This window comes from Typha angustifolia, chromosome 4 (assembly GCF_048772165.1).
Source record: "Typha angustifolia cultivar Huaian chromosome 4, ASM4877216v1, whole genome shotgun sequence".
Classification (NCBI taxonomy): domain Eukaryota; kingdom Viridiplantae; phylum Streptophyta; class Magnoliopsida; order Poales; family Typhaceae; genus Typha; species Typha angustifolia.
This window is the reverse complement of record NC_133242.1, coordinates 1,312,183-1,335,695: the sequence shown is the minus strand read 5'-3', so window position 1 is coordinate 1,335,695 and position 23,513 is coordinate 1,312,183. Positions and strand designations below refer to the sequence as shown.

Below are 23,513 nucleotides of genomic sequence, written 5' to 3'. Positions count from 1 at the left end.
GGTTAAGAAATATTATTAATATCGAGTGGAGGTGGTGGAGAGATGTTGGTATTTGGGTTGCCACCTCTTTAGTTAATTAATTATATATTGGCTGCTGTGGTTAGTACTGAAAGGGATCAGTATCACGTCTTTTGTTGGAGTCCAACCGCGTACAGGATAAGTCCTTAACGAAGGAACTAAGATATCTCCACCGTTTAAAGGATCAATTGCTTTACTCCTTATTAAGTTTATGCCATATAATTTGATATCTTAACTAGTTAAGCATATTATGCCATCTTTAATGAATGAAATATTTATTATTATTATTATTATTATTTGTCACAGTATTTTTTCCTAAAGTGAAAATTATTTTCTGCAGTTGGTAGTTTAAAACGTAAAAAAAGGTAGAATCTTACTTCTTTTCGTTATCTTATCCAGGGGAGTTATCCAGACGAATAAATATGGTTGCCTCCTTATCCGTCGGCGGGGGCTTATTCGCCAAGGCACCGCCCACGAAGTCAGTCATTAGTCATTTCCCAACATATCAAGTCTCTGTATTCGGGAAGGATCTTATTCACATTACACGAAAGAGATGCGAAGCTTTCCAGGTTTCCCTTCTGGATACCGATCGAGAGACTTATCCTATCCAACAACTTATATCCCTGGTCAATTGAGAAGTCTCAACTACCAATTATTAGTCGGCAGCTCTTCATTCATTAAATCTATGCTGCTCTTCTTCTACTTGGCAATTACTCTGTATTAATTAACTATCTGCCCATGATCCGGTACCATTGGAAAATCTAAGTATGATCTTAGAATAGCAAACGACGGCAGAGACACAAATGGTGATCTCATTGTTGAATAATCTCAAGTTGTTGGCTCTTAGGTTGCATAATTAAATTTCACTTGATAGTTTTGTTTTAATTTCTCTTCGGGTTCAGAGTTATACTGGGTACTTATCATCAGAAAGTTATTCCAACCAGGATCATCGAAGTTATACACCAAAAAGGAAAAATTGAAGACAGAGACTCAGGTAGTTAGAGCAAGGTAATTAAGGTGAGAGAGATACTTTATCTGATAACTTTTCACTATCAAAGCTATCAGAGATGGAGCTGTTCTTAATTATTTATCCGACTGCAATTGATAGTAACCCTAACTAAATTGAGTCGTATACTGTTATTTAACTGTACGTACGATTGTATCTCTCATGTCTGGTGTTCGGTATCAAGTATCAAGTCAAAAAAGATTGTGAGATTTGCAACCGATAGGCCTCCAATTCTTATGCCAATCCCTTTGTAAAAACTATCAACAAGCGTGTGAGAGGGACTGATTGGAACCATTAACTCCTCCCTCACCCACTGCCCGATTGGTTGGTGAATCCATTGAGGCATTCCATCAAGCGTGACTGCGTGAGCTAAACAAGACATTCATGGCCTCTTGCAACCATTGGGTTTTGAGAAGGCCACGCAGTGTCTTTCTCTAGTGTTTTGGATGGGAGCTGCCACATCAAACACTTGTAAAGTTGTTATCACTCTCCATGCAAGTGGGAAACTTTTGGGCGCCATCAGTATCACCTGTTCAACCACATTTGTCTACAGTCAACTCATCAAACACCTTTGATAGGCTTGATGCCCATCTGACCAATCCAAGACTAAGTCTCGGGGATAAACTTGTCCTCCAAAAGTTAAAAACCATCACATCATATGAACAAGGTCTTTTGGCCCAATTGGCACCGACTTTACTGCTGATGTGGATGCGTCCCGATAGTCAAACTTAATCAGTTCATCTAAAAAGTAAGTTTTAAGAGTCAGAGAAAATATTTACCTGAGTTCGAAGCTTTAAGTTTCATTGGAGTCGACGGCAGTCAATTTATAACGTGTTCGTCAATTAAATTTGTGTCAGATTGGAGACGAGCTCACATACCTGCGCAGGTAGGCACATGGCCATGATTAGGTTAATTATTGGGGTCAGGCATGGCGTTTAACTTAAGACCCACTTGGACAACAAGGCAAGTGAGTAAGTGAGTGAGCCATATGGGTGTCCTAGGGATAAGCAGTTCTAATTCAAGTTAATTTATTCAGTTCATAACATTAACCGTAAACTGTCACAATATATATATATATATTATCTTATCTATATCTAGATTCGGATCTTTGTTTATAAATTAAAAAAAAAAGATTAAAAAAAAGATTTTGAGGTTTGTTAGTTTAAACTAACAACATGTCGGCGTTACAACCATCACCCATGTGTTGCTTAAGGTTTCAGTTAATCTCTGTGATTAGTCAAGTGGGCACATGGCATCACATGTGCTAAGTTTCATTTAATTTTAGGATTAGAGTTTCATTTATAGTTTTAGAGATCAGAGGATTAGATCGCTCGCATCCAACGACTATTGATCGTATCTGTCATCAAATACAAAAGCATGATAAAAATCATTGTATATATATATATATATATATATATATATATAGCCTGCACCACCGAATCCCAATCATGAGAACATGATAGAAAACTATTTCCCCAGCGATGTGGCCCCATGATCATGTGAGATGAGGTCCTGTGGAAATGTACTATGATGGGACCTCAACAGCCAACCTACTTGACCACCAGAAGAAACTACCAACTGCCACAGCCACTGCCAATGCCCACCCCCTCTCATTGTAATAATATTTATTGCCATAGTCCATCTAATTAAGCTCTGGGGCCACCGCCAACATGGGCCGATAAGAGTATCCAAGGTAGCTTCAAGGAGAGTATCTGTGCATATAATAGAAGTAGGTAGCGGGGAGTATCAATGGCTTACAAAAGGAGAAAGGTCATAGGAATCATGCAGTCCTTGCAAGTGGGGGAGTATACAGTGAGTGTGCGAGAGAGAGAGAGTGAGAGAGAGAGAGAGAGAGAGAGAGAGATAGTTCCTAGGAAAGAACTACATACATATATAACATGCATGCACGCACAAGTGGACTTCAGTTTTGAAGGCAATGATTGAAGGTTGGATTAATCAATCAAACAAATCTGAAGAGGTACTACTCCTCCATTAGGGGGCTCACATGCATGCATGCAGGGAAGAGGAGGCCCGGGGAATATGCAAGGAATGTGGGCATTTCATATACGATTTTAATAAAGTTATTGGTGGGGTGGGTGAGTCCCACGTACGTTAAAGACCGTGCCAAAAAACGAGAAAGAGAAGAGGAGATGGTTTGCATACTGAAAACGGTGGGCTTCGCCTTCTGGTTTAGATAACCCTGCCGATTTCTCCATCACTCATAATTAACAAGCTTGTCATAAAGAATATGAACTTACACATGTCATAAAGATATTTATATATATATCTATTTTAATTTTTTTTTTAAAGAAGAGTAAGAGTCAAGTTTGCCGGTGTTCGTGATATATTTGTGTACCTTAAACTATACTAAGATTGGAGATCAAAAAAACAAAAGCTTTTGTTAGGTCAGCCATCACAAACTAGAGATGATTTGCATCATATTCTCATGTTGGCAGTGTAGTACTGAACGACTAGCTCTTGGCAGTCGACATGCATGTCATGTCAGCAATCACTTACCATGTCTGTGATCATCACCAAGATCACGTTCATGATGATGGCATGAGAAGAAGAAAAGATCCGCTGTCTTTGACTCGATCGGCGCCGAGTTGGCAGCGGTGGGTGTTGAAAGTGCCTGCTTAGGAAACGGCATGGGAGGAGTGCAAAGAGTATGTATTAAGCTGGACTTTGCTGATGGAGGTTGTGAAGAGGGGATCGATGCTGGATTCTTCATATCACATCAGACATCATAATGTACATAATAAATGTCTTAATTCTCGTTCCGTAGAGTTAAGATTAAAATAAATTATTGTTATATTAACTTGTACTCTTAAAAGTAAATTTGATTTGATATAAAGATACAAAGCTGATTGATGGAATAAATATTAAAAATAAATTAATAATTATATTAGTACGTCATATATATAATTTTGATAAATAATATTTGTATTATAAAATAAGATTATTATAACGTTTCATTGTTATTCTAGTATAATGGGTTATATTCCAAATTAAAAAAATATTATAAAAAAATATTTTTGTTATTCTTAAAATGAGGTATTTATTTTTGCGTTCGCTTATATTTTAAAATAAGAGCGTAATAATTATATTTGATATGATATAAAGTGAAAAAAAATATATTTTTTATAAAATTATTATACACACTTTTTGATTTAATATAAAGTAAGTTAATTAAATATATATATATATATATATATATATATATATATATATATATCAAGTATAAATTAGCATGTAAATTAAATAAATAATATTTACATTCTAGAAATAAAATTATGACACAAAGGTGATGTTCTCTTTAAAAGGGGGGGGGGGAAAAATTGAGGAAGGATCCAACGATTGATGCTTGTTGCAAGTGGGGTCCTGTCGGCAGTTTGAGTACACAAATATTTTTCAACTTTTTTTTCCATCTATTTATAATATATTTTGAGTCTTTGACCACAACATTTTATTTGGAGCACCGAACTGTAGAAAAAATAAAAATTAAAATAAAATATATAGAAAAGGTAAGGAGTCAATGATTGCAATTATCTTAATTAATAGATTAGTACTTTTAGTAAAGAAATCACTTCCTTTTTCAACAACCTCCACTAATGTTGCCTTGGCTAGTGGTGTTAAGTGAATGGGAAACACCTTTAATGACTAATTAAAAGGAACAGAGTAACTCGAAGTAGATTAAATTACCTATTATACCCCTTGGTATTGTAATATTAGGATGGATGGTCTTTTAGCCACAATGGTTAATATGGGCCCAATTTGAGTAAAGACATGGACGAGCCCATGCCCATGTTTGGGCTGGGCTGGCTTTCTAATTGTGGTTGCTAACCATGGATCATTACATTTAAAGCCTAATGTTGATCAAAATCCCCATGGAAATCAACCTGCTCGTCTATGTATTGGCTCCACTCCAACCATTGGCAATTGAGTTAAAACTCAATTATGATGGGTATTTTCATTAGGCCTGCTGTAAGACAGAGGGAGTCCAATAAATTTCCCGGGACGTTGATTCTGATATCTTTCTGACAAGAGCTTCAATCAAATATAAAAACACTTATTTTGTTTTGAAATTTCGAATCATTGAGGATCCCAAATTTGGGCGTCGAAATTTATTTTCCAATCATTGGCTTATATCTTAGGACATGATCGACGAAATCAAATCACATTTATAGAGAAGCTAATTTTATAATCAACTGACTAACAAATCATTCTAGATTTTGTTGGGCTAATTTTTTTGTGAGGGGCTCAAACTTGGTTGAGTTCATTTTAACTTTGTCTAGAGATACTATTGACACATTGTAGGCACAGAAGTAACATTTTGGGCTTTGTTTAATGGAATTTTTATTTACTTCAAAAGAAGCAATCTTGCAAATTATTTTAGACTGTACGTCTTACAATTGATTAGATTTTGTATTTAGCTTTCGCTATTTGCAAATTTGTATTTATTTAATTCGGTTTGACCCTTGCAAAACAAGAATCTTTTTGCAAAAGAGACCAATAATAGTCATCCATCCCACGGAACGGCGAAGAAGGAAAAAGGCAAAAGGAAAAAGGAAAAAGTTAAAATCTCTTCTTTCTCCTATTATTACCGACGCCTCCTCCTTCTGGCCATGGATAAATCCCTCGTCTCTATCTCATCAAAACCCTAATCTCTCCACGCTTAACTCTTCCTTTCGAAATCGCCATGGATCTCCGCCGCGCTAGTCGCGCGGTGATTGATCCCAAGTTCCGCCAGGTCGGATTCATCACCCCCGGTGGTGGAGCACCGCCGGTTCCAGACCGGTCCCAATCCGCCCCTCCCGATGCCGTTGCACACTCCCCTCCTAACCCCGACCTCTCCCTATCCGGCAGCTCCCTCTCTCCCGTCATGATCCTCCCGCCTCGGCATGCCTCTGCCGATCTCGCCGCCGTCGTCCGCCCTTCCGATCCCCTCCCCGTCCCGAACCCTAAGCCTACCACTGACATTCACGTCGGTAGCTACAACCCCTCCGAGCCCCTCCTTGGTACACCCCCGATGACGTCGCCGTCGCCGTCCAACCAGGCAGATGTCAACTCGGAACTCTCCGAGGATATGTCGTGGATCGGCAGGGGTGGAGGACGTGTGGGTAAGGTTGTGGCGTCGTCCTTTCCTGCAGGCGGCGGTGCTACGCCAAAGAGTAGTTTCACGACTGCATCGGTGCTGAAGACGCTGCCTGGGGTGTCGGGTATGTAGAATATTGCTTGATCGTAGCAAATGTGACTTCTTGATTAAATTTACTTCCGGTAGTGAACCCGACTTGGAGGACCTTGGGCTCAATCACTGTGTGAAGAGCCCGGCGGATATCCACGGGGGATTTGGAAGGGGAGAGTTGGGTGGGGGACTTATGGCCTTTAGATGGAGATAAGGAACTATCCATGTGAGTAAGGAGATTGGATTCGACCATTGTGGAAGTGTTATAGCTTATAACTTTCTCGTGATCACTATAAGAGGGACAGTTGAGTATAAGAAACACCATCTGAAACTACTATTCTTCCTCGATGTTCAATATAAATATGAGTCGTTCATATCTTCTGAAATTAATAAGAATAAGTGATGCCTTTTATTTTTTTTCCTTTATATTTCTATTTGAGTTAATGATATGTAAATATGTTTCCACCATATATCTTGGGTAAGGTATCAAAAATATTTTAGTAGCATATGCTCTTTAACATTTACGACTGGTTTATGCTTCTCACAAGTTTTGTCTTGCAGAAACAAGCAACGGAGCTGTCATTGACATGCAAAATGAAGGGGTTGGGATTTCAAAGCCACAAAAACAGAAAACATCAAAAGCTGAAAGGCGTGCTGTTCAAGAAGCCCAACGCGCTGCTAAGGCAGCTGCAAAGGAGGCTGGTAAACCATTTTGCTCCTTTCAGTTGTATAATTTATTAGATTTTCTTCCAAAGTTCTGTTCAGTAGTTATTCGATACCAGTTCAAGATTCAATCACACAAATTATAAATTTAAAATTCTTGTATACATCATTTTATTTAAAGTTGATATTGAAGATGAACAAAAACCTGCTCTACTTTGTTTCATTTTGGCCTGATTGATTGATCCTTCTTATATATAATTATACTAGTTATAATTGAAAAAATATTTTAGTGGAACAAAAGAGGAAGAATCAATCAGACAAAAGAAGAGAAATGAATGAAAGCGAATGTCGTTTCGTGTAGGATTCTATTTATTTTTACAGGAATTCAACTGAAGCAACATCTATAAGAAGATCAATACTTCAAGTGGCATTGGATTCTGACATGTTATTTGGTAGTATGTGAACCGCTATATTGACATCTAAAAGTTAAGAATTTGTATATGTGACGGTGTTTCATGTGAAGAGCTTCCATGTCTAATTTATGTATCTTAAGTAGATTTAAATCATGAAGGAGAGGCCTACTTAACCTTGCTAGCATTTATTAAGCATGTCTATATTCATAGTTCTTCCATGACAGCTATATCATGATCAAACATGTCAAAACTTTTAAGAATTATTTTTTTTATGGTTTATATTGTTACTGTCCTTAAAAAATTTGACTTATTATTCTAATTTAATTCAGAATATTTTCCAATAAGGTACCGTAATAAGGTAGGTTGTTTAACTTTTTTGAGACTATTGGACAAGTAGTCAAGTGAAGTTTGAGATATATCGTCAAGATTCAAGGCTCTTTGAAACCTGCTTAATAGGAGTTGGGACTTAGTTTGCAGGCTGGAAGTGGTTCAATGGTTCTTTAAAACTCCTGAAGAATTTGATGCACACCGATTTCCCAAACGAGTTAAGAAATGATGGGTGTACTATCAATAAAAATGATCTTAGCTAGTCAGAAGTGTCATTATTCCTGTGCTTCTATCTCATTTTTTTTTTCAAATACTTTACATATCTATTGAGGAGTGCTAGTCATACATGCTTATTATGATTGAATAAACCTGTATGTCTGCATTAGATGTTTGTGATGGCCTAGCTTGGAGTAAGATTCTCATCACATTCCTGTCTTTATCTGATCATTACTTGTTCCACTGAATCATCTAAATTTGCAAGTTTTATTGCATTTTTCACAGTGAAGGAATGTACTTCTACTGCTTTGCAGGTGTGGTTAATCCAAACATAAAACATACTAAGTTAGTAAAATCTTCTTCACCAAAGAAAGACGGACCTCAAGGTTTTGCTCCAGTTGCATCCTCTGAGAAAAAAATTGTTGACCGCCTTCCAGAAAAAGATAGAAAGAAAGACGTTCCTCACCCTCGTATGCAGTTTGATGATATACATCGGGTTGAAAAGGCGAAAAGACGTGCGATAGTTAGCCAATTTGAAGCTAGAAACAGAGTTGAGTTGTTTCGACATTTGCCTCAGTATGTTCATGGGACTCAACTTCCTGATCTGGAGTCAAAGTTTTTCCAACTTGAACCAATGCATCCTTCTGTTTTCAAGGTATTTTCCTATCTTTAGTCCTTTACTAAATATTCATTCGGTCATAAAGACGGACAGTTTTTGAAGTTTGTAGCAGTGAAGACATTCAATGTTTTCATGCAAAAAATAAATGATTTAACGCAGATACACATGTTGCCAGAGTAAATAGGAATTAGTTAGAAATGATTTTGTTTGAATTTTCACAGCCTTGAACATGGCATGCTTGATGAAAATCTTCAAAGCTAATGCCTAGGAAGATGTATTACATTTAATTTTACATTTAATTTTGTATTACATGTCAGCATGTGGGTTATGGACATAAATGCCAGTGTTACACTGCTAATACTATCTTTTGACTACCTTCAATATCTAGGGTTCAACTTGGTGCTTTAACCTAATCATTCTTCTCTTCCTTGTTATGTAGGTTTGTATAGTTTGGTTGGGATATCAGCTTCACACTGCAATGTTTTGATCATATAATAATTATCAGTTACATCGCTACGGTTGTTGGAAAGATAACATAAATGTATTCCTTAGCCTTCTTATAAGAGAATGTAGTACTAGTGTAACCTTATTTATAATATTGTATATATTTATAGATTTGTGCTATTTTCTGACGTGCATCTGAAATTGGTTTATATATGTATGTGTGCCAATACCCAATATAGTTTTTGAGAAACCTTTATATGGTTCTACATATGGCCCCCCTTAAATGGTTGGATGACTGCTCTAGAATATGTATACATGGCTTGTGATTTGTGTGATTGCTAGGGAAAACCAGTTCCCTGATCTATGTGACAGATGGTCCCATATCTGTTGCTTCTATAGTAAAGCGAACTTCACGGAATACGTGTCTACTTGGCTCCTAATAGCTGTGTGTTTTGCCATATCAACTCTTATGCCAGTTTTCTTTTTCTGTTCTTTTAGGTGGGGCTTCAATATTTGTCAGGAAATATTTCTGGTGGCAATGCACGTTGCATAGCAATGCTTCTTGCATTTCAGGAGGCAATCAAAGACTACTCTGTGCCTCCTCGAAAGGCTCTTGTTCGAGATTTGACTGCAAAAATCAGTAGTTATGTCTCATTTCTGATTGAGTGTAGGCCTCTTTCAATCAGTATGGGAAATGCTATCAGGTTTTTGAAGAATAGGATTGCGAAGTTGCCCCATACTCTGTCAGAGTCGGAAGCAAAATCTTGTCTTCAATCTGATATTGATCGTTTTATAGCAGAGAAAATAGTTTTAGCAGATAAGGTAATAGTTAGGCATGCTGTTACAAAGATTAGAGATGGTGATGTTTTACTCACCTATGCATCATCATCTGTTGTTGAGATGATATTAACATATGCTCATGAGCTTGGTAAAAAGTTCCGTGTTGTTGTTGTTGATTCTCGTCCAAAGCTTGAAGGTCAGGCATTACTTCATAGGCTGGTTGCAAAGGGTCTTGACTGTACATATACACATATAAATGCCATCTCATACATCATGTGTGAAGTCACGCGAGTTTTTCTTGGAGCCTCATCAGTCTTATCAAATGGAGCAGTCTACTCTAGAGTTGGAACAGCTTCTGTAGCTATGGTTGCACATGCGTTTCAAGTTCCTGTCCTGATATGCTGTGAGGCATATAAGTTTCATGAGAGGGTGCAGCTGGATTCTATATGCTCTAATGAGCTTGGTATGCCCATTGTGCTATTTATATTTGATATAGAGTATAATTGCTGAAGCAACTTCTAGGTCTCTTTCTCATTATTCTATTCCTTTTCTTAAACCAGGTGATCCAGATGTCATTGCAAAGGTTCCTGGTCGAAAAGATTTGAATCATCTGGATGATTGGGCGGACAGTGATAACCTCCAACTTCTAAATCTTACGTATGTATCCTTAAATCAGATATACAGGGACTTAATTAGTTACATTATCCTCTTGATACTGATAACTTTTTTTTTCTCCATATCAGATATGATGCAACCCCTTCTGACTATGTGTCAATGATTATCACAGATTATGGAATGGTAAGTGATTTTTTTTCCTAAAATATGAGTTTCTTTTAATTTATTTGACCAAGCAAATTAGAACTGAGAAGCAAAAAATGTCTTAAGCATCTGCAATAAGTTAGTGGGATTTCACTTACTATAGATTGCAAATACATGTGCAGAATAATTTGCTTGTGTGCCCACTGCCCAGTACCTTAAGCAATTCTGCTGTTTAAACCCAGCATTTTTTATTCTCCCTCTCTTTCCCTCTGTTTCCTTAACTGTAACACAATTGATTTGCTACAGATCCTGTTGTTTAATGGCCGTCATGTAGGATTATGAACTCCTTTTGAGTCGTAATTAAATATTTATTTGAATTTATAGGAATGTCACACTGCTGATCCTTTTAATTGCTCATGGAATTTAATTGTTTATATCCTCTTGTATTTGTGAGTTTCAACTCTACAGTTGCTTTTTTGGCAAAGGAAATGATTGTCCTTGTAGGTAGTGTTCATTGAGGATCTTAAGTCTTTTTATGGTTTGTATGATGTTATTTGATTGGTTTGTTGTCTTGTTGTTAATTGGCTTGTCGACCTATAATATTTGCATATCTGAAGCTTGGAACTAGTCATCATACAGAATATCTATGCACTTCCATTATTTTTAACAATCTATGTAGTTACGCACAGTCACATGTTATCTCACTCTGCCCACAATTACTGCAGATCCCACCTACAAGTGTACCAGTAATTGTGCGAGAATACCGAAGAGAACACTTGTGGATATAGCTTCCTTTCCATCTCTATGACCAATTTTGTTACTGCAGCTCCCACCTACAAGTGTAACTGTCATTGTGCAAGACTACCAAAGAGAATACTTGTGGATATAGCTTCCTTTTCCATTGCTGATATAAAGCTTGCGGCATCTCTTAATTTGAAGTATGATGGTTTTGTTTATCTTTTTACCCTGATGGTTTTCCCATGCAGTTTGGTTAGTTCTTCTGGCGTAACTACTCTGAAGAGTAGCCTTCACATTTGTCTTTTTCCAGGAATAATGATCCATCATCGTTAAGTTGTTAGTAGTTTGTGTTTGTTGACATGATTCTGTGAAGAGTGCAATACTTTGCTTCTCCGGGTGATTGTGTGGATGCTGATGTTCTACTGAAATATGAGATTTTGTGTACTATTATTGAGATAACAGTACACTCCAACCACTCGGTTTAGCTTCGCAACTTATTATTATCTGTGTTGGAGATGCAATTATGAAATTGTTATTTCCTTTACCCAAATGTCTCAGTTAAGAGTGCATAACTTGGTTTCTCTAGTTACTTCTAGGGATGCTGCTACTCTGCTGCAGAATTTGTCTCACTGAAGAGTGCATAACTTTGTTTACTCTTGTGTTATTTACGGCGTTGTTCAGTATTTTATAGCCTTTACTCAAGGCTAATTTTGTTCAGTTTTGACTTGAAAAATTGTATTGTATTTGTTTGAAACAGTTGTATGTATATTCCGAGAGCTGCTAGTTTCTACAGCAGCATATTATTTTATCTCCTTAAAAAGAAAGGATTGGGGACACTTCATTGGTCCATCCACATTGTTCCTTAATTTCATATACGTACCTGTTCTTGATGTGGTTGACTTCCTAATGCTTATTGATTATGCACCGGCTTCTGACCACAGTTAACTATACTGCAGGTCTCATCAATTTGCAGCCTTTTTATTCTTTGCTGAACTCATTGGTATGAACTTTCTGACCAATTGCATTGTTCTCATCAGATTTTCTCTCCTACAAATGGTATATTACGGGGAAAAAAAATCAGTCGATTGACACTAGGGTGAGATAATGTTGTCTCATGTCTGGCAAAGCTTATATATTTTGAGAAATCTAGGTAACTTGCTTCGTAAGCTCAAAGATTGTGCTCTGATATCTTGTACAATTGCAGGTAAAAGTACATGGCACATTGCAAATTATATATTAGTTAGAGAGAGTACCCTCAGAATCTTCTTTTCTTTTTCTGCTAGGTGGCACATTTTGAGCAAGTTTCTTTAGACATTTTAATATTTTAGGAACCTAGCATAGTAAGCAATGCTGATGTTTGATTTTCTTACAGGGTACACTATTGCTTTACTGATTATAATTGTATATCCGGTGCTAGAGGTTCAAAATGCTACAAACTTTACCTTCTACTTCACGCCTCGTTACTGATTAAAATTCTACTCATCCATGGAAGTATTTCCATAAATTGAATATTATGCTTCTCGCTATTTACTGCACTGCATGTGTGTAATGTTGTCCTTTAACCATGTCCATGCGATGCCTGCCTTTTTGATCATCTCTGATCAAATCTGTGGTCCTTTCTTGATATATATGTATATATATATATATATATATAGAGAGAGAGGAGAGAGAGAGAGAGAGAGAGAGAGAGAGTACGCCACTTATTGCTGGCCATAGCTGCTTAAAGATATGAAGGGAGTCTGACAGTATTGAACGCCTCTCCAATTGGTTGATGTGGACATATCTTCATTTCCACAGCATTAATAGTTGCAATTATCTGGGAGCTTTTAACTTCTCGTTTCTCGTAACTCAATTAGATAACTTCTCAAGTAATTTTTTCCTGATTATCATGCAACCTATAGCAGCTGCATCACAATGGATACCCAAGGATGTATGCATACATGTGAATCTTTTCTTCCTTTCTTTTTGTGTAAAAAGAGAAACGGCTAAGCTAGCTAAATTTTATTTACAGTTACGGAGAGTTAGAACCCCTAATTTGTCAAAAAGGAGAGAAGCTTCTTTCCTACTTCAGATTTCTTTGATAGTGTTTGGGTGTAATTTAACTCCTAAACCTGGTTCGTCATTCTCATTTATTAAATTTGAATAAGGAGTCTAGGTTAGAAGAATATGGTAGTTGGTCGTAAACTTATTAAGTAATATTATGATTATATTTGATATGATATAAAATAATAAATTTAAGAGATATTTGACTAAATTATTAAAATGCACTTTATATTTGATGGACGAAATATAGTTCATTGAATGGATATCATTTCAAAGGCAAGATAATAATTAGAGTTTGTCGGGTAGATATAAAATATTAGATGAAAACAAAAAAGTAGAGAAAAAAAATAAATTTAAGTAGGTAGCTCTAAACCGATCTAGATTGATTGAACTTTTGTTGTACAATGTTAAAAGTAGTGTCCGAGATCGATATGGTTAGCCATTTTTATGGCACAGGTCGCCTTTTAACGTACCAATAGATTTTTTCTTTTGCCTTGTGTGGTACCATGTTGAAAGTAGTTCCAAGATCGATCTTCTTGGCAGCTTTCATGGTACAGTTCACCTTTACAGGCCAAATGGAGAGATGGTAAGGTACAACATTTAAATCAACATGTGTGACCTCTCAACAATGTCGTTTTGCAGAAAACACTATATCTTGTTTTCACTGTTGATTTAGACTCTATTTTCATCACTATATTTCGAGCCTTGCGTTTCTACTACTCTATCAATAAGCACAGTCGAAATGTATGACCTGATTTACAAAAGAGCGACAACTCTGTTATTAATTAAAGCTGGACCACCTACCATGGCGAAGCATGGGGGGCAAATTGATACGTGTCTTTATTACCTACTCTGCTCTACTCTGCTCTGCTCTGCTCTGCTCTGAACACCATAAGAATCTTTTCAGTAAAATAATGGTGTAATCCGCTTCATTACCTTCGAAAAAACTAATAATATTATTGGTCTTGTGATCTCTAATCTTATAGCTCTCAACAAAAAAAAAAAAATATATATATATATATATATATATATTATTGTGTCTGCAGCAGAGTGAGTGTGGTACAGAGAGATATAGAGAGGAGAGCGAGCAGCACCCCGTTTGACTACTGTTCTAGTGGTGAACACACTGCACAATATCATCACATATGCTGTTTGGATATGGAGAGAAGACTTGAAGGTCAAAGAAATTTGTACAACCCTAGGTGAGCTCAACCAATTTGCTTTGCACCTTGACTCTGTCTGCTCCCCCAAGGGACCGCCATATCTGGTCTGAGGATTGTCCGCAGGTCAAGTTGCGTCTTCCCATGGCAACTTGGCCTTTGATGTTGGGAGATATAAAAAATTAATTTAAAAAAAAGAAAAACTTCTTGCTTCCTTTCTCTTGAAAATATTCTTATTAGGAAACAAACCCTAAACATGGTTGTATGCCTCAAAGGTGAAGAAATTATACCAAGTTTGAAAGAGAGAGAGAGAGAGAGAGAGAGGTGGGACTTGAGATATTTTTTTGTTATACTTAGTCAGTACTTGTGGATGGGACCGGCATGTAAAAAGTATTTTACTATAGCCATTTTTGGAGCATCTACATGTCCTTAATTTCTCTTCCCTTGCAGCCAATCAATAAAAGAGTCTCAACAACATCTTGCAGACATGATGAGCGTACCGAACTCTCCATCAATCTCAGTGTCACATTTCCATCATGCCATCCTTAGATTCCATTAAATAAGAAAAAAATAACGACCACAAAGAAGGCATAAACAGCAAGAAGAATGGAGCCTCCTCCTCCTCCTCCTCCTCCTCCTCCTCCTCCACCACTACTAGCTACTCCTCCACAAAATGTCGATCTCTCTCTAACCTTAGCACCCTCTTCTCCTCCACCTTGCCATGAAGGGAAAGATGTGAGGCTTTTCTCGTGCCTCTTCTGCAACAAGAAGTTTCTCAAGTCCCAAGCTCTCGGCGGCCATCAAAATGCTCACAAGAAAGAGAGGAGCACGGGGTGGAGCTCCAACCTATACCTCCCACCTTCCACTATCCCATCTCCACATCTGGGCCCCACCCAATTCCCAATTTCATCCCACTCATGCAGAACTTTGCCGGCGGCCGACCGTTACGCCGCGCCGGGCCAGCTTGAGAGCTTGGGTACGTACGGCGTCCCCCGGTTCACGACTCACCTGCCGCTCTTAGCGACCGTGACCGGCAGCCGGGCGATGCGGGCCGCGGAGGACCCTCCGGTGAGCCGCGACGAGATGATTGATCTCCTTAACTGGAAAAGGGCTTCCCACCCTCAGAAGGAGATGGATGTTACAACCACACCCGATGATGACAACCTGCAGGATCTTGATCTCTCCTTAAGTCTCTAGCCCAGTCTGTTGCAGGTCGTTCCTCTTTCTTTTCTTTCCTTTCCTTTCCTTTCCTTTCCTTTCCTTTTATTATTAACTAACTAAGTGTGCATGCGACTCGTTAAAGGTCTTACAGATCCTTGCCTTCTCAGTTGTCCAGATTAAGTTAAGACTCTTTCCTTCCTTTCTTCCTTCCTTCCTTCCTTCGTTCCTTTCTTCGTTCCTTCCTTCCTTCCTTCCGTGGTGTCTCTCTGCATCGATCCAAGCTGGTTTTAGCTCTTCACTTTGTTCTCCTTTGCTTTTGTTGTTAGGGATTGGGTTTGGGTTCTTGCGGCTTGTGTGCCCAATACCACCAGTATGGCAGGAGATAGTGGGAGACTGGGATTGGCCGATTGGATTGGTATGCAAGGAGGAAGAAGACATTTGCATGTGATGTAGCTAACTCATCTACTGTGTTTGCTGGTGTTTGTGGGTCCCTTTGTTATTATGTGATGCTTGTACCTTCCTCTTAATTTCTAGGGGCCGCTTTGTTTTAATCTTTTTTATATTTCTCCTCTTCTCTTCTCTCAGGAGTTGTTCATTATTGTTAATTACTACTACTACTACTACTACTACATTCAATGTTTTTGCCTCCTTGCAGTCCAAATTGTTCACTTCTACTTCTTATCTTCTTCTTCTTCTTCTTCTTCTTCTTCTTATTTAAAACTAAAAAAACTAAAAACTCCTATTCCATTTTTAGTATTCCTAGAAAACTGGGGTGGGGGTTGGGTTGTTTTATATATCATATAAACTATATTCGATAAATAGACGGATAGATTCTTTCATCCGTATCACACTCACGTGAGAGTGGAACCTCTGTTTGGTAGTCAGATAAACTAATGTGCTATTGTCCTTTATGATGGCGATTATTTTTCCCACTACGGTTGGGTGGCTACAGTAACCAGATGCTGCATCAAGAAAATGACGAACCAGTGGGGAAATCAAGGGTCCACCTTATTGCCCTGCCAGTTTAATTTAGTCCCACTACGACCACAACATGAGATGATGATAACTCCTCGGAATGCCATTTGCTAGTGGGTATATAACCTACTTCTTTAATCCAAAAGCTCAGTGGTTTAAATATATAACATAAAGAAACTACTGTTTAAGTACTTATCGTTTGACTCTATTTAAATCTTTTGCAACATTAATTAGATTTCTATATTTAGGTGAGACATTTGTACTAATGATAATGGTAAATTATGTATACACTATATAAAAGTTTTATTCCTTTTTCAAATGGCACCATATCTAGTACTGACGTGGATGGATGTGCATCGACACCGTAGCTGCCGCTAGATTTTGTTGTCGTACCATATCTCCGGAAGCAGCCAAAGTATGAGATCGAAGCAAGCAATTATAATATTATATTTAATCGCAAAGATCCACTGCGATTTCTTCGACAGCGATTACCTAGCGGGTCGCCTGCAGCCACGTCTGCAGGAAATCGTCGGAGCCGAGTTCCTATTGGATTTCATAGGAGAAGCTTTACTTTTTTATACTTCTACTTGACAAAAACGGAATGCCTACAAATAGGCATAGGCATCCCTCTATTATTAGGAAGAAACTAAGCAGCCCAAGTACTCCTCCTTGTACCACCACCCTCTCTCTATCTCCCTCTTTTCGACTGTGGTGAGTGAGTAAATTGCAGCCTTTAGGTATACTTTTGGAATAAGGTTGAAAGAGTTAACCAATATTTAAGAGTTGAGGGATAAATAATAATCATGAGTTATTATTAATTTACTCTTAAAATTTTATGTGTAATAAAATTAAAAAAAATGATAAATTACTATACAAGAATAACGTAAATTATTATTTAGTTACTACATCGTAGTAATAAGGAGTTTTACTTTAGTAAACTTATTTTTAATCTACAAAGTGAACAAGTATACAGCTACTCTTGTTACCACTTTTTCGTAACACATTTTGAATAACTTATATATATTTTTAGAATAATATTTTAAAGAATACTTATAAGTTATAAACATACTTATAAATATTTTATAAATAGATTTCTACTAGTTATAAACATACTTATAAGTTAGAATTTTCTATTATAAACATATTATTTACATTGTAAATCAAGTTATTATGTCATAATTGAATTAGTGAACCTGGTGAGATAATAGACATAAATTAATAATCAATTTAGAACATTTAAAGTATTCAGATTTATATTCATATATCGAATGGGTCAAAAAAGTTGCCACCCTGAGTCGGAGGTTTCCGGTAATCTTGTCACCCTAAGTTTCCTCGCCGAAAGTGATCTATTTGCTTGTAATTTTTAGGTGAGAGTTGTCGTCGCTAACACTACTGTAGCATAGCAAAACAAAATCGTAACGCCCCACGAATTGATCATCAGGGAAAAAAAATTGAGGAGAAAAAGGAGAGAGATTCTGAACTCCATTTGGAACAACTATTGCTCACTGTCACAATAGTATCCGCAATGAGAAGATAATATACAAGAGGCGATAATTAATGCAACTTAGGGAAACAAGTGTGTATGGCTAGGTATCAATCACGATGATATTCCAACTATATTATTCTAATGCCCATGTATGTGTGGTGATTAGAGAAGGCATATAGAAAAAATATTCCAAACTATATAAATTTCTAGTTCAACTCCTCTTTTAATATATTTTTCTTCTTCTTATTTATTATTGGCCCCATCACTTTTGGGTTTTGGCCCATCTAAATCTACCTCCTCGGTTTCCAATTATTATCCAATCCCAGTTGGTTTCCTTTATCATTGCTCTACTGTAGTGTTACTATAGTTATCCTTTTGTTTTTCACAATGCACCTTTTAGATAATAACAAGTAAAATGAGGGTGGAATAGGGAAAAAAAAAAATAGAGGTAAACTGGAAATAACGTAGAGGGAGTACTTTTCGTTTATGCCCTTGGGAAATCTCTTATTTACTTATACAACCCACTAAAATTTATATTTAGATGTATACCCCTTTAAACATATAGGATAAAAGACATTTAAGACTACTTAACTTTTTATTTATTTAGCACTGTTACTTTATGTTTAATGTAAAAGCGAGCAATTGAGCTAAATAATCTATGACTAAATTATTGTTGCCGGTGGGATAGAAGGTTACTTAACTTTTTAAAGTTGGCTGATACTAAGATAATTAATTAAAAAAAAATCAAACAAGGATATTTTTGTCTCTATATTTTAAATTATTTTAAACTTTAATGATTAATAAACTCCAAATAAATTTTAATGAAAAACCACGTGGTTTATATATATATATTCCTAAATTTTTCCGTCGAGAACAGTGTTGTTTAGCTTAATCTTGTAGGAGGGTCGTAAAAGAAATAACGTGAAAGTAGAGGTTTTATATGCAAATGTTTTATCCGCCATAGTTGAACCGCAGACCACCAAATATGCGATGCAGAGAGAGCGAGAGAAGGAGGACACCATAGATTGGAAGAATGGAAGCGTTGCTCTTGCTATTCTCCTTCTTCTCCACCTTGGTGACCTCTTCCTTCCTCTCCTTCTCACTCTTCCTCCAATCCCTTCCTCTCCTCCTCTCTCGCTTCCTCTCCGCTCCTTCCCCTGCTCCGATCTCCGAGAAGGACGAGCCCATTCGCCTCTACGAGGGCCGCGTGCGCCACTCTCGACAGCGGCCCGTCTCCCACGCTTTTGATTACCCCGTTCGGTACGCCCTTATCGACCTCGACCGCGCGCCGCAACCATCTCATCTCCCCGCCGCTCGAGCTCGGGAGGTTGCTGGAACTAATGGACCAGTGTATTGCTACGACCCAACTTAATTTTTATCGTTCCTCAAAATCCGATGTTGTTTAACGTACAGAAAGGGATTAGAATTTTTGGTTAATTTGGAGAATATTGTTTCCCATTTCCCCCTCCCTTTTCCAGTCTTCTTTTGACGATTCCGGAGAGCGTAGGGTATGCGCAGAACCCTCTGAGCATTTACTACTGCTATGATTTGGAACAGGAGAATTCTACTCGTCTCCGAAGATGCATTGCCGAGGTAGGCATCCTTTTTACGATCTTAGCGTTTCCGGTTTGGAATAGAAGAAACATTTATTTACCATCTTTTGATGAATTAAAGTACCCTTTATTTGTTTTGTTTTGGATTCATGAGTATGTGAACACTCCTTTGTACATTGAATTTTAGGTGACGAATACTCCATGGGGAGAGCAGGTGTCATTTAGCTTCCGACCAGGCTATGATCTGGTGGCCAAGCCCTTGCATGTTAGTCCATTTATGGTGAGTTATGATGTACACAGTAGCTTGTGGGTGAATTGCTATGCATACTGATTTGAATATAATTGGCATTCGTTTCCAAGTTCTTGTCCTGTAATTGTTGTCAATCAATGTAACTGCTCTTACATTTATGAACACAGGCGGCATTTATGTTTAGAGTTCACCTTAATCATATCTTTCTATAATTTGTGCAATTACAGATTGTGATATATTCTAGAGAATGGCATACGGAGTATAAATCTCTAACCATATTTTAGATGATTACTGGGAAATCATATATAGTGACTTATGAGTCGTGAGCAATCTAACATTCAAATTACGGTTGCTTCTCTTTGGTGAAAAATATCTTCTCTTCCTAGTGTTCCCATGTTTCTTATAAATTAAATTGAGGAACATGCTATAATGCTTCAGGCATAGTAGTCTAGAATGATATTCAAACAAGAATTTGTTTGATGTTAGCTCTAGTTAGGTACAAATTAAGCTGAATAGAGGATCCAGTTCTTGTGAAATTGTCAGCTATGATTGGTTGAAATGTTCTCTTGTTTTAACTACTGGATAATATTGACATGTTTAAGAAATTGCGGCACGCTGACACCACCTGAGTGGAAATTCATCTTTTGTAGTCACTTAGATAATTGGTGATCTCGTGTTGCATGTGTTGCTTTTAATAACCATATAACTGCGCTATTAGATTTTCCTTTGAAGTAGCCTCTGTATTTTGCCATCCTGAATAAATTTTTCTGGAGGTAATTGTAGGATATGCTAGGTAATTGGAATATGCACGTTGATGCACCGGGCGAGGATCTTTCTGTTGTAATCTCAGTTCAACATCCCACACTAGGGAACTATTTTACTGCTTCTTTACGTGCCAAACGAATATGCTCTTCTAGCAATTCTTTAACTATGGCAGCATACTTCTGGTTGATGCCTCATAAGGTTGCAATGTGGATATACTGGCAGGTAATACAATCTTTTTCTGCTTATGCTTCCATTGTTATTTACTTATTTGTGTACTCTACTACTTATTTTGCACCTAAAAGTGCTGATTACTGAGAAGCACATTTCTGAGATTTACCTGGTCAGTCTATTTAGAGTGCCAGTTCTTGCCAGGTGAAGAGAAAGAAACACTAGGTTAAATATAAGCTGATCAAGTACTCTAGATTTGATTGATAAGAGAAAGTCGAGTTGAAAGCTGCGTGCTAGCTAAAAGCAAATAATTTGCTTCTATTCAGTGAATAATTTGATCTTCCAGAAGTTTATTTCTAACAATAATTACATCACGGAATAATACTTACCTGATTACTTAGGGCCAGAATATAGAAATTCTCGTTAATTCCATATCCTCCAAAACATCATAAGATAGCGGTTCATATAAATAGAACTGCTCTCTAAGATTTGCTTGCCCCGGAAGATGTACATTGTCGAGAACCAACTGATAGCTGCTTTCTTAATAGAGATAATGATAGATAAAAGTTTTGACTACTTTGAGTAAGACAGTGAAGCCATAACCTGCAATGTCCGAAAAGAAGGAACGTCAACCTTTCTTAATCGACGAGGATGATATCCTGATGCACAACTTGTGCAGAGATACTGGCATGTTATATTGGGATTCAACAATATATAAATTCATGCCCAAAACATTATATCTTTAAGAAATTACAGCCAAGTTTGCCTCAAGAATCTTCCATCAATATTTTTTGAGCGGAAGTCACTGTAGCATCTACATGTGAATCTATGAAGATGAACTACCAACTTGAAGGTCCATTAGGAAAAGTATGACTACCTATATACATTGAATTAGAGGCTTATTTCATCTATAAGGTTAATGATTCTTTACAATTTATTTGCTTACATTCTTATTAATGATCCTTAATCTTGGTTTTCTGTTATTCAGATGCTTCATCACATTTTTGAGCCCACTTTGAACGAGTTATTTATTTTGGCAAAACTTAGATATCGTGCACCTTACATATGTAATCCTTGTCGATTAATCACAATTAATGTGGCACTTACATAATTGAGGATGAACCCTTCCCTGTTTCCATTTTTCAGGCTGTGAGACTTTGGTTGAAGAATGTCAGATTTTTAGATCATCCAAAGTTTTTCAACTCAAATTACAGAAAGGAGGCCTTAATGCGTGATCAAGAACTGAGCCGCTCTTGCATCTTTAGTCAGAACATGGAACATTTGACTAGTAACAGTGATGGAGAAAACGGGAAACTAAACCATTCAAACGGTGAAAGTAATGGAGACAACACAGGCAGGTGGTGCGTATGGAGAGATGCGCAATGGCCATGGTCATGATACTTCTGTGGAGATAATCTAGGTTTCTGGAACAGAGAGATATGTCAGATATGCAGTACTTATTACATGGAATGATAGAAAGTTGTTTCATCCTCTCAAAAATTTTCCGCCATACTGTCATTCAATTTCTAGATAACTAGGAGAACTAAGCAAACTGCATGATGATGTTGTTTACTTTGAGTTGGTTGATCCTTCAAGTTGCGCCTTATGTCATTTGTTCTTGTGGCCTAATCAATGCCTAGACTCATGAACCATTGCTCATTTCTATATGCACCACTTCATTTGTTTTTCATCTATCCCAAGTATATGTGATTAATTTTAGGTTCCTAGCTAGGGATCATTTTACTCTTATTTTAGAGGAAAGAAAGAGAATAAAGTTGAGTATAAAATGACCATTTAACCATTTAACGTTTGTTATTAGCACGTCAAAGGGTGAATTTTTGTCTATTCTAGGAGGTCATATATATATATATATATATATAAAAGAAAATAATAATAATAACGAGAAACTGTATGCAAACATATGTAATAGTTTTATGGAATTTTAGTGTAATTATCCCTGGACTATATTCATCTTTATCATTCTCTTCACTTTTGAATGGAAAAGTATAGCGTGGAGCTACATATATCTCCAGTCAAAGTAAATCTTCCAAGTAGTTTTACCTTCCAAGTTGTGACGTTTTGAATCACCTCTCTCTCATGCCCTCAAGTCGCCAGTAGAATTGAATACATGAGAATTTTGAAAGAAAATAATGCCATCTCCCACATTTCTTTCCTTCCAATCTCCCCCCCCCTCTCCCCAACTGCTTCAGCACGGGAGACAATTTGTCTCACAGCCGTCCATCCATCTCAGTGACATTTATTTACATATTATCCCTCCATTTTTTCTCTTAACATCCGTACACCCCCCCCAACCTCGAGGGGTATATTTATAAATAAAAGTTTTCTTTTTTAAGTAACACGTGATTTATTAGATTACTTCCTTCGAGGGGGAAGAACGGAGACTTTTCAGGCGAACGGGAGAGAGTTCGACTTCGACACCTACCTCTCTTCATCTTCATGGCGACGTCCGCGGTGATTGACTTCGTACGTTTTTCGTGGGCCCCGCTACAAAAATTAGTTACATTGTATTGATTAGGAAGTCAACCGACATTTTCTTCCTCCGAATCTTTCAGTCGGAGTCCTTGTAGATTTTGTTAATCTCCCGGTAGCCTGTCTGGGACCGAGGTGGGTTGGTCTAAGGAAATCCAAAGTCCAAACTCATGTGCTTCTGCTTAATTACGTGTTTATGGTCTTCTTCTCTCTTTTTTATTTTTTTTTATTTTTTATTTATTTTTTATTTTTTAAAAGTTATCCAATGTGTAACATACCATCGTAGCAGAATAT

The 23,513-nt window shown here is 37.2% G+C and overlaps 2 protein-coding genes across 2 annotated transcripts; both read left to right on the top strand.

Annotated features, from left to right (window-relative positions):
* The first annotated feature begins 5,602 nt into the window (after positions 1-5,602).
* On the top strand, positions 5,603-12,004 carry LOC140759067 (uncharacterized). The gene is made up of 7 exons (XM_073095533.1): positions 5,603-6,243; positions 6,771-6,911; positions 8,143-8,483; positions 9,390-10,134; positions 10,232-10,328; positions 10,415-10,469; positions 11,156-12,004. Exons 1-7 carry the CDS (start codon positions 5,724-5,726, stop codon positions 11,216-11,218), a joined length of 1,962 nt encoding a protein of 653 aa, XP_072951634.1. The 5' UTR covers positions 5,603-5,723; the 3' UTR covers positions 11,219-12,004.
* Positions 12,005-18,947: 6,943 nt separating this feature from the next.
* On the top strand, positions 18,948-22,335 carry LOC140758630 (uncharacterized). The gene is made up of 5 exons (XM_073094863.1): positions 18,948-19,343; positions 19,472-19,586; positions 19,734-19,826; positions 20,580-20,783; positions 21,876-22,335. Exons 1-5 carry the CDS (start codon positions 19,027-19,029, stop codon positions 22,125-22,127), a joined length of 981 nt encoding a protein of 326 aa, XP_072950964.1. The 5' UTR covers positions 18,948-19,026; the 3' UTR covers positions 22,128-22,335.
* The last annotated feature ends 1,178 nt before the right edge of the window (positions 22,336-23,513 follow it).

Excerpts from the sequence above, each read along its gene's own strand:
- LOC140759067 (XM_073095533.1), top strand. The coding sequence starts at position 5,724 with ATGGATCTCCGCCGCGCTAGTCGCGCGGTGATTGATCCCAAGTTCCGC. Across the intron at positions 10,135-10,231 it reads TATATGCTCTAATGAGCTTG|GTGATCCAGATGTCATTGCA; the intron begins GTATGCCCATTG and ends TTCTTAAACCAG. Across the intron at positions 10,470-11,155 it reads TTATCACAGATTATGGAATG|ATCCCACCTACAAGTGTACC; the intron begins GTAAGTGATTTT and ends CAATTACTGCAG.
- LOC140758630 (XM_073094863.1), top strand. The coding sequence starts at position 19,027 with ATGGAAGCGTTGCTCTTGCTATTCTCCTTCTTCTCCACCTTGGTGACC. Across the intron at positions 19,344-19,471 it reads GCTGGAACTAATGGACCAGT|TCTTCTTTTGACGATTCCGG; the intron begins GTATTGCTACGA and ends TCCCTTTTCCAG. Across the intron at positions 19,827-20,579 it reads TGCATGTTAGTCCATTTATG|GATATGCTAGGTAATTGGAA; the intron begins GTGAGTTATGAT and ends AGGTAATTGTAG.